Source organism: Mus caroli, unplaced genomic scaffold (genome assembly GCF_978045245.1).
Source record: "Mus caroli unplaced genomic scaffold, Mus_caroli_1 scaffold_2, whole genome shotgun sequence".
NCBI lineage: Eukaryota > Metazoa > Chordata > Mammalia > Rodentia > Muridae > Mus > Mus caroli.
The window spans coordinates 58,254,568-58,269,890 of NW_028227257.1; the positions used below are offsets into that span (position 1 = coordinate 58,254,568).

The 15,323-nt window shown below is 39.0% G+C and overlaps 1 protein-coding gene across 1 annotated transcript in view; it reads right to left on the reverse strand.

Annotated features, from left to right (window-relative positions):
* Window positions 1–11,088: 11,088 nt before the first annotated feature.
* Ctdspl2 (CTD small phosphatase like 2) overlaps window positions 11,089–15,323 on the reverse strand; it is a 54,259-nt gene continuing 50,024 nt past the window's right edge. The window contains exon 13 of the mRNA XM_021155484.2: window positions 11,089–13,137. Coding sequence (XP_021011143.1) covers window positions 13,072–13,137 — 66 coding nt within the window. The 3' untranslated portion in view covers window positions 11,089–13,071. The remainder of the gene's footprint in view (window positions 13,138–15,323) is intronic.

The following is a 15,323-nucleotide window of genomic DNA, read 5'->3' on the forward strand; positions in this document are numbered from 1 at the left end:
TAACTAACTAGATATTAGCTATAACACTCTTTAAGTAGCTGGGTTTGGTAACAGAATATTGAAGGATCAGTAGTTCAAAGTCAACCTCAGCTACATAGTTTGAGGCCAGTTAGGGCTGAGACTTACTCCCACCACAAAAGAAAAAATGTTTTCATTAGACTTATTCTCTGGTATTATTCAGTAAGTAGGGATCTAGTTGTGATTTTTTATTTTATTTAATGTCTGAGTGCTCTGCTGCATATACATCCACCTGCCTGAAGAGGGCGTCAGATCCTTTATAGGTGGTTGTGAACCACCATGTGGTTGTCTGGAATTGAACTCAGGACCTCTGGAAGAGCAGCCGGTGCTCTTAACCCTTGAGCCATCTCTCCAGCCCTAGTTGTGATTTCTTACTGAAAATGAATTAAAGTGAGATTTAGACTTAACACTTAGTGACTCTGTGTAGTATGAATCTGTTTCCCTGAGCATCATCAATTCCCGAAGCACAAAATCAATTTTCTGGGATTATAAATCCAAATTTTGAAATGTGGGCTCATTCATTCCTTTATCAAATAATTATGTGGTACACCAACTACTATATTTGGTTCTGAAGATACTAACTTCAAGGCTTAAACCACATGCAATTTAAAATAGGCATAAGCCGGGCGTGGTGGCCCACGCCTTTAATCCCAGCACTCGGGAGGCAGAGGCAGGCGGATTTCTGAGTTCGAGGCCAGCCTGGTCTACAAAGTGAGTGCCAGGACAGCCAGGGCTACACAGAGAAACCCTGTCTCGAAAAACCAAAAAAATAAATAAATAAAAAAATAAAAAAATAAAATAAAATAGGCATAAGGGCTACATAGGTGACTTGGCCATGAAGAAAACCTGGGTTCAATTGCTGTATTCACGTTGTAGCTAACAACTAACTGTAGCTCCAGTTCCACAGGATCTGACCACCAGGCACAATATGATGCACAGACATACATGCAGGCAAAAGTCATACACTTAAAGAGGCTGGGGTTGGAGATTCCCAGGGCTGGGGACGTGGCTCCTGTGGAGAGCACTGGCTTCCTATGCAGGAAGCCTTGAGTTCCATTTGGATCTTTAGGACTGCCTAAAGCAGGCGTGGTCATGCACACCTATAATTCCAAGACCTGGGAAATGAATAGGGGATCAGAGGTTTTGAAGTTTTTTTGTTTTTTATATATTTTTATTTTACTTAATTTGTTTATTTATTTATTTAATGGTTTTTTGAGTGGTGTGTAGAAAATACCTTTTTGTTTGTTTGTTTGGTTTGGTTTTTTGAGACAGGGTTTCTCTGTGTATCCCTGACTGTCCTGGAACTCAGAAATCCGCCTGCCTGTGCCTCCCAAGTGCTGGGATTAAAGGCGTGCGCCACCACACCCAGCTTTTTTATTTTTTTGAAAAATATTATTTTTTTTCAAGGAATTTTCTTTTTTTTTCCTTTTTCTTTCTTTTTTTTTTTTAAGATTTATTTATTATATGTAAGTACACTGTAGCTGTCTTCAGACACTCCAAATGAGGAAGTCAGATCTCATTACGGATGGTTGTGAGCCACCATGTGGTTGCTGGGATTTGAACTCCGGACCTTCAGAAGAGCAGTCGGGTGCTCTTACCCACTGAGCCATCTCACCAGCCCGAAAAATATTATTTATTTATTATTAGTTATACAAGTACACACCAGAAGAGGGTACCAGATCCCATTGCATATGGTTGTGAGCCACCATGTGGTTGCCAGGAATTGAGCTCAGGACCTCTGGAAGAGGCCATCTCTCCAGCCCTTTTTGATTTTTTTTCTTTTTTCTTTTCTTTCTTTTGTTTTGTCCAGCAAGAGGATCAGAAGTTCAAGGTCATGATCAGCTATACAGCAAGTTCAGGACCAGCCTGGGATACCTGAGATACTCTCTGAAACTAAAAATTGGTTTTGAAGGCTAGGAGTGTGACTTAGTTGTTTAGAGTACTTGGCTAGTATGTTCAAAGCCCCAGGTTCAATCCTCAACACCACATTAAACCAGACATGATAGAGCAGTGGTTCAACTCTTTTAATGCTACAATCCTTTATTTAATACAGCTCATGATGTGATACCCAACAGAAAATTATTTTCATAGTTATTCCGTAACTGTAACTTTGCTACTGTTACAAGTTGTAATATAAGCGTGTTTAGCTATGGTCTTAGGCGACCTTCTGTGAAAGGGTCATTTGACACCTTCCCCCACACCCAATGGGCTTCAACCCACAGGTTGAGAACTTCTGCAAAACTGGGCATGCTGCTTTTTCAAACAAATGGAAACAAGTGTCTAAAAGTGCTGTGGGCTGTATTTAGTCCTTAAAGGCTATCCTGTTCAGTGTACCCTCTAGGACAGCAGTTCTCAGCCTGTGGCTCGAAACCCTTTCGGGGGTTGAATGACCTTTCAGAGAGGTAGCATATCAGATGGTTACATTAAGACTCATAACCTAAGCAAAATTAGTTATGAAGTAGCAACAAAAGAATTGTATGGTTGGTGGGTCACCACAACATGAGAAACTATATTAAAGGGTCAGAGCATCAGCAAGGTTAAGAACCACTGCTCTAGGGGAACCCTTAAAGGGTAACAGTACAGTCATCTCTATCTGGAAAATTGGTTTGGCTCTCCAGCGCACTGGTAGCAAAATGTATGGATTTTCAAGTCCTTTATATGAAATTGCATAGAACAGCGGTGAGAATATATTACCCCCCATACTCAGCAATCATCTGTCATGTGATTATACTTTATCATTAAGAGATAAAGTCTACAACTTTGGTACAATATTTTCAATCAGTAGTTGGGAAAACTGGATGTGTGAGTTGGGAAAACTGGATGTGTGACTGATGGGTATAAAACACTGGCTGTATTCCTATTCTACAGATTTATAAAAATCAATTTTATATGATTTTCTTTTTTTTGGTTTTTCAAGATAGGGTTTCTCTGTATAGCCCTGGCTGTCCTGGAACTCACTCTGTAGACCAGGCTAGCCTCAAACTCAGAAATCCGCCTGCCTCTGCCTCCAAAGCACTGGGATTAAAGGTGTGCACCAATGAACTTGATCTCTAACATTACAGAACTCTTCCCTTGAGCTATATTTTCTTTGTTGTTTTGAGATAGCTATATAACCTAATCTGTCCTTAAATTTGGGATAATCTTTTTACCACAGCCCCCCCCCCAGCCCCCAGGGCTAGGATTACAAGCATGTGTCAATACTCCTGGTTCAAGGAGTGTGTTATTAAAGCTATAGCAGAATAAATGACATCAAATATTGTCAGCAGCCATGTAGCATAGACTAAGGCTAGATGCCATTTTTGCGTGGTCTGCAATGGGTGATTTCCATGGCAGGGTTCCAAAGAGACTATCTCAAGATTACTTCTTGAAGCTGATATGCTTTTTCTTTTTTTTTTTTTTTTCTTTTTTTTTTTTTTTGGTTTTTCAATACAGGGTTTCTCTGTGTAGCCCTGGCTGTCCTGGAACTCACTCGTAGCCCAGGCTGGCCTTGAACTCAGAAATCCACCTGCCTCTGCCTCCGGAGTGCTGGGATCAAAGGCATGCGCCACCAGGCCTGGCAGGAAGAAAGTTGTAAGAGATGGTCTTAGTTGCTTTGGTAGAAAGATGGAGCAGAGTTGGAATCAAGACTAGAATGTACCCACTCATAATAGCAAAGGCCACATAGTAAGAAATACAATGAGCTTTCACAATTACGTTAAAGAGAAATAGGCTTGGGACAAATTTAGGTTCAAGGATAAAGCCACAAGTGTGTACTATAAGGCAAGGCCGTGTGAAAAGCTGTTGCTTTGAACTTATGATGGGCATATTAGAATGAAATACTGCTTTGAACTTAATATCAACATCCTTCTGTAACTCCCATTTTATGTAACTTTCTATCTCTGAGGTAATTTTCTAAAGAATGTTTTGTCTAAGAGGGTATTAAAAGGCCAGAGAAAAGAAATAAAGTTGTTGGTTAGATAGTTTGGCTTGAGGAGCTGTGCCCCAACCATTCAAATGTATATGTCTGTGTACATATGTGTAGGTATATGTTATGTATTTAAGCATGCATAAATACTTACGGAGTATTTTGAGACAGGTGGTTGGGCCCAATACAAATGTGACTGTGTTAACATGTAAATGAGAAATCAAATGAAAATGTATGTATGAATGTGTATGTTTCTGTGCATATTAGTCTGTATAAAGCATCTTAAATCTTTTCCTTTCCTTCCTCTCTGGTTCACAAAGAGTTAACCAGCCAGCCTAGTGAAGGGCTTCTGGAGGCCTGGACAGAGAAAGGAGAGCTAGCTAGAAAATGGTAAATCCATTACCTAATCACCTGCTGTTAGCAACAACTGTCAATAGATCCATAGGCCTGCAGCCTCTGGCCTCAGAGTAACTCAAAGTCAAGATAGGAATAAGTTATTATACAAAGCAACTCTATACCTTCGCAAGACCAAGTTTTGCCTACCCCACCCCCACCCCACTCCCTGCATGCTCTCTTCTCCCTTAGCTGCTTCAGAGAGGACCCAGCCCCAGGGCTGGCACCCCAACAAATTAAATTAATCCAAGCTGATTTTTAGCTTAAGCACCAGACTCAACCTTATATGGGATAGGAAAGGGTTAAAGAACAGATTTTTGGTTTTTTTTTTTTAATCCAAGTACAGGCAAATTCAAACAAAAGAATTTCCTTCAGAGTTGTGATTGTTTGCTGGGTGTAGTGGTGCATGTCTGTAGTTCCAGCTACTTGCAAGCTGAGGCAGGAGGATCACCAGGAGTTTGGAACTTACCCGAGTGTGGTGGTTTGAATATGCTTGGCCTAGGAAATAGCACTATTAGGATGTGTGGCCTTGTTGGAGGAAGTGTCATTGTAGGTATGGGCTTTAAGATCCTCCTTCTAGCTGCCTGCAAGCCAGTCTTCTAGTGTCCTTCAAATGAAGATGTAGAAAACTCAACTCCTCCTGCACCATGCCTACCTAGGCATTGCCATACTCCCACCTTGATCATAAAGGACTGACCCTCTGAAACTGAATGCCAGCCACAGTTAAATGTTGTCCTTATAAGAGTTATCTTGGTCATGGTATCTGTTCACAGCAGTAAATCTCTAAGACAGAAGTTGGTACCAGGAACTGGGATATTGCTGTGATAGGCAAGGTTGTACCTTGAACTGTAGCTGGACTTGGTGATGTTAAGTCACCTAGGTGGTACTGGTTTTGAAGGCATGAAGGGGTCATGAAGAACAGCTAAGGCTTGGTACTGTGAGAGGCCATGGAAGGCCATTGGTGAAGGTGCAGCCTCAGTTGCAGTTGATAATCCAGGAATGAAGGAGTCATGCAAAGAAATTGAGGTTTGGCACTACGAAAGGGGCACTACTATGAGAGGCTGTTGGTAAAGCCTAGTTGCAGTGGAAGACCCCAGCATATTGAAGAGATGCCAGTGCAATGGAATGACCACCAAGAGCAGCAACAGCAGTTAAGTGGAGTCAACCAGAGCCCAAGTTCTACAAAAAACAGCTGGAGAATGACCAAGCCCTTTGAGGCGCCCAGACATTGGAACTAAAAGTTGAAGTTCCCTTGGATATCCCAAGATGTCAGAGCTGTGGGATACAGATGCCAAGTAAAGCTGCTAACAGAGTGGAACCAGCCCAAGAGAATGAAGTTTTGTTGCAGCTGAATGCCATACCTGCCAACAGCAGTCAACAAGGATGAAAGGAGTTGGAGTTTGTCCAGTATTTTTTGACTTTATATAGGATTACAGTTAAGTGACTGCAGAAATTTCAGATGAGATTTTGTGGATTTTTAACATTGTTGAGACTGCTATATACTATGGGGACTTTTGAAGTTGGATTAAATGTATTTTGCATTAGGCTAGAGCTAGGTATGGCCCCTATAGACTCATGCATATGAACAAGCCTATTGGGGCAAAGGAGTGGAATGTAGTGGATTGAATATTCTTGGCCCAGGAAGTTGTCCACTAGTAGGAGATGTGGCCTTGTTGGAGGAAGTGTGTCACTGTGGTTCTGGGCCTTAAGACCACACTCCTAGTTGCCTGGAATCTAATATTCTCCTAGCTGCCACACTCCTGCCTTGATAATGGACTGAAACTCTGAACCTATAAGCTAGCCCCAATTAAATGTTGTCTTTTATAAGACTTGCATTGATCCTGGTGTCTGTTTACAGAAGTAAAAACCTAAGACAATGTGTAACACAGTCTCCTACAAAATTCCAAAATTACCGAGTCATTTGAAACTGTTTTATTTCTGATTTGATACAGAAACAGCTAATTGACTTTTTACACTTTAACCCCAAACCACATCCACTCAAGAAACATGACATAACCATTAAGCTCTGGAATAGGGGCCGAAACTCACTTAGTAGAGAGCAAGCATATGCCTCAAGCTCTCACACCTTTTGGGGTTGTCAGAATGCTCTAGAGTAACAAACATACCTTTCTTCAAGAAGTTCTCTAGATTCAGACACTAAGCCAGGCTGTTCCCAAATTTAACCAGTCTCAACTTTCACTAGCACCCAATGAATGCCTTCAGAAGTTGAAGAAAGAGAATACTCAAGTTATACAATATTGCTCTTAAGGTTTCTCGTAGTCAATGCTCTGAATGGTCCTCAACTGTCTGTCTGCCTCCATCTCCCGAAGTGCTGGCACTCCAGGTGGGTCCACCAAGCAAAGCTTGTGCAAAGCCATAGAACTCCTAGCTGGTCTTCTCCCCCATAACCAATCCTTCCCTTCAAAAACTCTTAGCAGGGACTTGGCTTGAATGACTGCTAGCACTCTGCAGCTCTTTTCCGTGACCCTTTCTCCAGCAGTAACCAATGGTAACCTCCAGTGCTAGGCAGTGCTTATGGCAGCTGTCAGTTTTATAAACAGAAATCTTTGGTTCAGTAGTTGACTAACGATAGTAAGGACTTTAGTTTTAGGTTCTAGGGCTAGAACTCATGACCCTACACACCAAACAAGCAGACTACTTGATAGTAATTTACACCTTCAGCATTAGTACCCTGAAACAGAATCTGAGTGGCCTCAAGCCTGTTATGTAGTGAAGAATGAGCCTGGATGTTTGACCCTGCCTCCACTGGGATTACAAGTGTTTGCCACCAGGATGGTTTCATTCCAAGCTAGAGACCAAAACAGGCCTTTGTGCATGCAAGATAAGCATTCTACCCAATGAACTACATCCTCAGCTTTCCTGATAGTATTTTAAAAGTAATGTCTTTAGGAAGTGTAATATGTTAAACAAATACTGTTAAATATTAGTTTATAGGGTTGTTACTGAAAGCTCTGAGGACTGGGTCACCTTTGTTTTTAAAGAGGGCTTTTGGTGTGAAAAGTCCTTTGTATAACTTTTTCTGTTCACACTTGTTAACTAGTCAGTACTTTGCAGTGTTGAAGTTTGAACCCAGGGTCTCACATATGCTAGTACCGAGATGATGGTATATCTCCAGCCCCTTCAACGACCATGGTCACCCATTTCCTAACACTCACATATCAAGTTCTCAGCAATTATGGGCACCCTTCTCCTGCTATTGACTGCTTGGTGGTTTATCTTTAGATTCCTCAATGGTAGATATTAGTGTTACCCATTTTACAAATACCATCCAAGACTCCGGAAAGTGAATTCAAACCGTGACCCAAGTCAGCTTGCATGTAGAGTTCTCACCACGCTTCTTTGTCTGCATTGACCTCAGATCTTTTCTTTTATCTTGGTGCACAGCAATTGCTACCTAAGATTACACTGGATGATAGTAATTAAGAAACCTGTATTCTGGGCTGGTGAGATGGCTCAGTGGGTAAGAGCACCCGACTGCTCTTCCAAAGGTCCAGAGTTCAAATCCCAGCAACCACATGGTGGCTAACAACCATCCGTAACGAGATCTGGCGCCCTCTTCTGGAGTGTCTGAAGTGTACTTACATATAATAAATAAATATAAAAAAAAAAAAAAAAAAAAAGAAGAAACCTGTATTCTACTCCCAGCTGTGACCTTTCATCTGGATATGAATCAATCTGGAAGGTGCAGTTTCCTTGTAGTTTCAAAACTAGATGCTACCTTTAGCCCGACAGATGTAGCTTCATATTCCTTTGATAACAGTATTTTGTAGATTGGCCTGACTTATGTAGGTTATACATAGTGCCAGCACACTGCACTGCACTGAGTCTGATCTTGGTTTATAGCTCTGACCCTGTTTCTCTATTGGCTCTTCCTGATATTTGACTCACTCTATGGTCCTTACAGGCATGTTCTAAGGTCTAAAAGTAAAAAATGTGAAAACCCATATACTTGTAAAACAGAAGGGAAGAATGCTCAAAATTCCATTGTTTTGAAAGGCTGACAAAATGTCATCAAAGAAAGTACTTCCATAAAAGTTTTATTTATCCCCACAACAACCCTGTGAGGTAGGGTGATCAGGGCATTTGAAGATGAGAAAACTAAATCTACATTACTTGTTCACGGCTATACTGCATAGTAAATAAGTAGAAATTAAATTGAGATTTTTAAATGTCCACGACTTCATATTGATTCATGTGGAAATAAGTAGAGAGAATATTAACTCCCCCCTACCTTATGCCAAAAGGACACAACCTTGAAAAATCCCAGTTCAAAAGATGAAAGTAGCATTTCATTGCTTATTTCTACAAAGATTTATAAAATAAAAAAATAGTGAAATATTTTAGTTAATATATATAATGGTCTCATTCAGGGACATGTCCTTCAGCTATATAAATGATCAGCTATTCAGAGTTCTATAAATGCAAACTCTTAATTTAAAAGTATGAATGACAAAAGTGGCAATGAGCAGTAGCCTCAATCTTCAGTATTCCTCCACGAATCTTGAATACGTTCTGTGAAATAAGGTCCCAGCACTTAAAAAAAAAAAAAAAAACTACCAGAGAGAGAAAGAGAGACAGAGACAGAGAGACAGGGAGATATGGCTGGTCAAATTTTGCAACCTATTCTCAAACCACATTATTTAAAACAGGATATACCAAAGTTATCTATTTAAATCACTGGGAGAGCTTTAAAAAACACAGAACTCTCCAAACCTGCTGTATAGACGAGGTGGCTTCCCAAGCTTCAGAATGCTGTACAGTTTAAAAGCTCCTCAGTGAAATTCTGATTAGCAGGTAGGTTTGGTAGTCAACTATATATCTTAAAATACTAATATTAAAACCATATGCTAGAATAAACTTGCTCTCTTAAATCCTTTTCTAAAAGACTAAATTGATTTACAATGGAATTTCAATTCAAGATAACAGAAATATGAATATGAAAATGTATCCTAATAATGTGACTTAGATTTTAATAATTTAAGTAACGTTTGAATATAAGGTACTGAATTTTGTGGTTTTCTTACTCTGAGAACTTTTAGGTATTTTATGCAAACTCCTAGCAGGCTTTCAACTCAAGGGAAGACATGAGAAGCAATGGCATAATCAAATACATCAGCACTGAAGAAAAAAGCAACCCCTCCCCCAAACCTTTAGTCAAATACAGCCCATGAGAGGAATAAGAAAGTGAATGAGTGATAACCCAAGGCCTTTTGACCTTACACTTTTGTTCCCAGTCCACTCTTCCCCTATAAGGGGAAATAAAATAAACATTCTTTCCTAGTTCTTGGCATAGTTATTCGGTGGGAAACTATTCTAAGTTAATTTAGACATACAAGATTTAAAGAGGTAACAAATAAATACCTAGGAAGACGAAGAGAAGTCAGGTCAGAAAACCTTAACTAGCTAGTGAAGTAGTGTATAACACCATCATATCAGTACAGGAGTGAAGGCTTCAGTGACCGACACACGTGGAAGAGCTGTGACCCTTGTGAAGAGTCTGTGCTTGCCGCACGACTTGTAGGAATAATGAAATGCCTTCTTCACTGATGAGATGAAGTCTCTCTTACAGGAAAGTTGACAACATAATAAAAATGAGCTCTGTTAGAAGGCTGAATGAAAGGAAAAGCTAACAGAAAGTCATTGGCAAAGGTAACTTAAAAACAAAAAAGTCAACCCTAAAAAAACCAAAAAACAAAACAAACAAACAAACAAAATAAAACCCCAGAAATATATAGATATATATATGTATATATATAAAAACAATGTACACATCCATATCACTTGACAGTTACAAGAAAATAGCCATTTATAGAAGTTACACAATGCTTTCAACAAGTCCCAAAACAATTTTGGGAAACAAATAAAGCCATTGGATAAATAAATATACATACTAGCAAATATAAAACAATTTCTGGTTACGAATTGTCATCAATCTCTTTTAGGACCCAGAGAAAAATGGTAATAAATCTGGTCAGGACGACATATATTACATGGGACTAAAAATACAGCCAAGCAAATATTCTCTAACAATGATACAAATATTTAAAAGAATGTCTTAAAAGTCAAACATTCATAACTGGAAATAGCACAATTTTAATAGGTTCTTAAGAGTTGTAATGTGTACACAGGTAGCTTGCTGTGTGCTTCTTGGACCCATGGCCCCTGCATTTACTATAGTCATGTGTGCTGTGTGCACTGACAGGCTGGGCACATCGCAATTAAAAAAGTACACACCTCTGATTGACTAAAAGGAAGTATCGTTCTACAGTTACCAACAAAGAAAAGATGATTGAAAGATAAACCTATTAAAATGAAGCCAGCAAACTTCTTTATAATCTTCTTTAAACTTTGTTATCAACAACTTTAGAATTACTCAAAGTAATAGAAAAAAATAATGTATTAATTTGGTCTCAACTCTCAGGCCATGTAAACTTTCCCACATTACATTTCTCTACAAAAGTGTATTGTTGTTGACTCACCTACTGGCTGAGTAGGAGCTCACTCTCCTAGCACGGGCCTGCTTTTTTATTATTAAAGTGCCCACAGGCACTATGGTATAAGTGTTTCCCCTTTTAAGTTGTGGGAAGGGCTTTGAGACTGTATTTACTTAATTCCTGATTAAGTAAGTTTTCAACAATTATGTATGTCAAAAATTCAATCTTGTACAGGTTTTGGGGTTTGCTGTATAAGCATAAAAATGATGGGGGCAAGAAGATATTAACTAGGTTCACAATTCTGAGAAAGAGCATATGTAAAGGTAACATATTTACATTTTATTTCAAGAAAGACATAAGACAAACAGCATAAAGATGCCCAGGTGCCCTAAAGATAAATACATTTCGAAGATTCTCATTAAAATGAATCTGTAGTATTGTTCCTGCAAGCAAAATACCTTTTTTTTTAAATAAAAAAAAAATCTGAATTGCAAATGCTTTTGCTTTTTTTTTTGCAGAAAATCTGCCATGATTATTTTTTTTAATGAATAAGGATTTTCCACAAAACAGGCTTGCTCTACATGCTAGATTTTTAAACAGTTCCGTGACACAATATGCTAACTACATACACAACAGATAATATCGTAAGAAAACACTCAACCTGATGAAAAGTTAAAATCTTCATTAATACACGGAAAACTGACAACTCATGCCTTTAAAATCAAAAATACAAAAATTAAATGTTTTCCTAAAAAGATTTCCTTATTTTAAGGATTCATTTGAAAATGAAGCTGCATGTAATTTGTACAATAAGTTGTACAAGTAAACAGGTAATATACATAAAAAATTAACTGACATACTCCTCAATTATCAATTGTCCACCTTTAATTTCCAATACTGTACTTTCTTAACAAGCATACAAAATATCAAACTTCTCTTTAGAAAAAGTGCCGTTCTTTGACATCCTTTACACAAAAACAGTCTGAGCCTGCGGCGTGCTAATGCAGTTGAGAGGCAAGGCATACTGACTTTACAAATTCTACCTTCCATAAAAAGCCTCCTGAAAAGGAGATTACACGCCACTATAAAAATATCAACCTCTTGTGGTAGCTGCATTAGAGAACCAAGGCGTGACGACTTATTTTCATATAGCATAGAAAACCACTATGAGCACATTAACTGCACTGGTGGCCTGGAGTGTACTGTGCCACAGGATTATGCATAGCTACTGTTAGGTACCACAACTGTTACACAGAGTTTTAAACTGATTGTAACTGGGAGCATAACAGAGGTACTACCAGCCCATGCAAAGTAAAAATACTGAGTCACTGTGCTGAATACTTCATTCCTGGAGAAAACCCAAAGGCAGCAGTAACTGAATCAAGCCCAACATGTGACTGAACTCGTTCTCCTCAAAGGTTAGTGAGCACAGTGAAGTCTGAGGTATACCTTTATCCATTAAATGTGTGCCATTGCAAGATATTACCATCTGGAATATATGTCATCACAACGGTTCAAATCATTTGAATATTAGTCATTCATATATTCTTAACTACCCAGTCTCTTGATTTTTGAAGATTTCACCTACAGTAGAATATTACAGAACAAAATATAAATGCATCTTTTAAATGAAACTTACATGGACTAAAAGTAGAGAATATTTTTAAACAAATATACAATATGCAGGCAGACAAAGCAGGAAAACGGCCATTCAAATGTATAATTAAAAAAAAACCTAAAAATTGACTATTTCCAGAAAACTATGAAGCGCCTTAACTAAAAGGAATGCATCATGAGATTCTAATCTAATACAGGTCAGAAATGTAAAAAGGTTATAAACCTTAACAGGAAAAATAAAACAACTTTTACTGGCCATTCCTGTTGAAATGAGAATAGTAAAGTAACAGAAAAGTGGCTACAAACCCACTGAGAGCACCAAACAGAGAGAAAATGAAAGTCCACTTTCATCTCTGTTATTATCATAAAATCCTGTGTAACTACAGGTCAAACTGCTGGTGGCAGAAACAGAATTCGTTATGAGCTGCAGATGTCCTGTACATAGAAAGTCTCACTGGAGCTGTCTACTCTACAGACGCTTCTGTTTTAGCCTACCCACTGTATGTGTTCAATCTGAGATAGTCTCTTTCTGTAACCCTTGATTATTATTGGGCACCAAAGATAAGAAAAGCAAGACGGGGTACAAAAATGCAAAATTTCAACAGTAATGGCAATGTTTTTGTCTTAGTCCAAAAGGGTCCTGCATTCTCTCCCCCCCTTCATTGATATGACAAGTCTCTGAACTTAATCTGGGGGCAGCAAATCATGCAATCGAAATCTGTCTCTGATGTGAGGCCGGACATCTTCATTCTGTGTGAAGAAAAGATTACTTTTAAAAAGCCATATAATTTCTATGAGATTGTCTTATAATCTCTAAACAGCACAGTGCATTTATTTAGCTGTTCTAGATTAGTTAGTACTTTAGAGGTGATTTCAAGCATGTGGGAGGTTATTTAAAAGTTATATGCAAACACCCGACTTAAACTTTCTAAAGGACTTGAGCATGTGTAGGTATTGGTATCATGGAGGATACTGATCCACTCTAAAAGGGCTATGAAGGGGCGACTATGTATTAAGTACAATATAACAATAAAATAAACCCTAAATTTAGACTCAAGGTTTGTTTTCGTTTTTTTTTTTTAATTTTAATTTCTTTTTGTAAAAACAGTTAAAGCCGGGCGTGGTGGCACACGCCTTTAATCCCAGCACTTGGGAGGCAGAGGAAGGCGGATTTCTGAGTTCGAGGCCAGCCTGGTCTAATATAGAGTGAGTTCCAGGACAGCCAGGGCTACACAGAGAAACCCTGTCTCAAAAAAAAAAAAAAAAAAAAAAAAGAGTTGTGCCATTAAATTCTATTTTCTAGAAGAAAACAATTCCTGTAAACAACAACAACAAAAGAAACCTATGAAGCAGTGAAGTCTGACAGGCCTCATTTTAATACTTTCTAACATAATTCAAAACTGTTCAAGGAAAACAACAGTGGCCAGTGAGGTTTAGGACCTCGAGTGAGGCTACAAATTACGAAATCTGCTACCTTCCTCCATGAGAGAATATTATTTATTCTGCTTTTGCCTCCAAGGGAAGAAGGATTTCTCTTATAAAATCCATGAAGAACGGGAACCTTTTCTGAGTCCTTGCTCTTTCCAATCTTCCTGACTTCATTATTATTTTCCTCATGCATCACTTAAAGGAGGAAGTTGTTGGGCTGTCGAGATGGCTCAGCGGGTAAGAGCACCGACTGCTCTTCCAAAGGTTCTGAGTTCAAATCCCAGCAACTACATGGTGGCTCACAACCGCCCATAATGAGATCTGAGGCCCTCTTCTGATGCGTCTGAAGACAGCTACAGTGTACTTAATAAATCTTTGGGCCTGAGCGAGCAGGGACTGAACAAGTGGGGCGACCAGAGCAACCGGAGCAAGCAGAGGTCCTAAAAATTCAATTCCCAACAACCATATGAAGGCTCACAACCAGCTGTACATGTACTCATATGCATAAAAATAAATAAATAAATCTTAAAAAAATAAAGGAAGTTGTTTAAGCATCTTGACCTTCAGGGCATTGTACCATTCAAGAGGCAGAGGCAGGCAGATCTCTCTGAAATACAGGCCAGTCTAATACACTTAAGTTCCAGACCAATCAAAATTATACAGCAAGACCCTGCCTCAAACAACAAGAAAAACAAAAGCCCACCCTGATGATTTCTTTGATTATTTTTCAGGCCACTAATAAACTTCCTCTGAATACCAGCTGCATCGTTCATTGGAGGCTCAGTGCCCCGGTAACTACAGGTGATAATCAATTTCTCTGCTTCCAATCAAAATCATATGTTCACCAGAAACTCCCAAGTTACTAGCCTCCCAGGTAGTTTTCTGTCTCACCCCATCAGACAATCTGCCTCTCTGTCTCCCTCTGTCCCTCAAAGTGCTGGAATTAAAGGTGTTCCCACTGCCTGGCAAGGAAAACATTTTAAAAAACGCTTTGGACTTCCTTATGCTAACTGATCCAAAGAACTGTCTGCACGTCTGGAGTCTGGGTTCACAGTGCAAGGCCAAGCTCACTATTACTCTACCAACAAGATCTCCACAGGGTACTCCTTCTGCTTATTTTTGTACATTTAATGACAGAGGACTGGCTGCAAGTGCCTTGTAGATACTTTATCTTTTCAATGTACAAACAGAAATAAATTGTATAAAACACTTTTTTGAGACACAAGTTTCATTTAGTCCCAGGTTAACCTCAAGCTCACCATAAAGGTTAGAATGACCTCATATTCTTGTCTCCACCACCTTAGTGCTGGGATCAACTGACCCATGTGTATCACAATACTCACAACTTTTATTTCAATATAAGAATAAGACTAGGTCAATTTCTACTGCATATTATTAAACTTATTAGGCTCAGTGGTTAAGAGTACTGGCTGCTTCTTCCAGAGTACCCGGGTTTAATTCCTAGCACAAGGCATGTCACAACTGTCTGAAACTCTAATTCTAGGAGA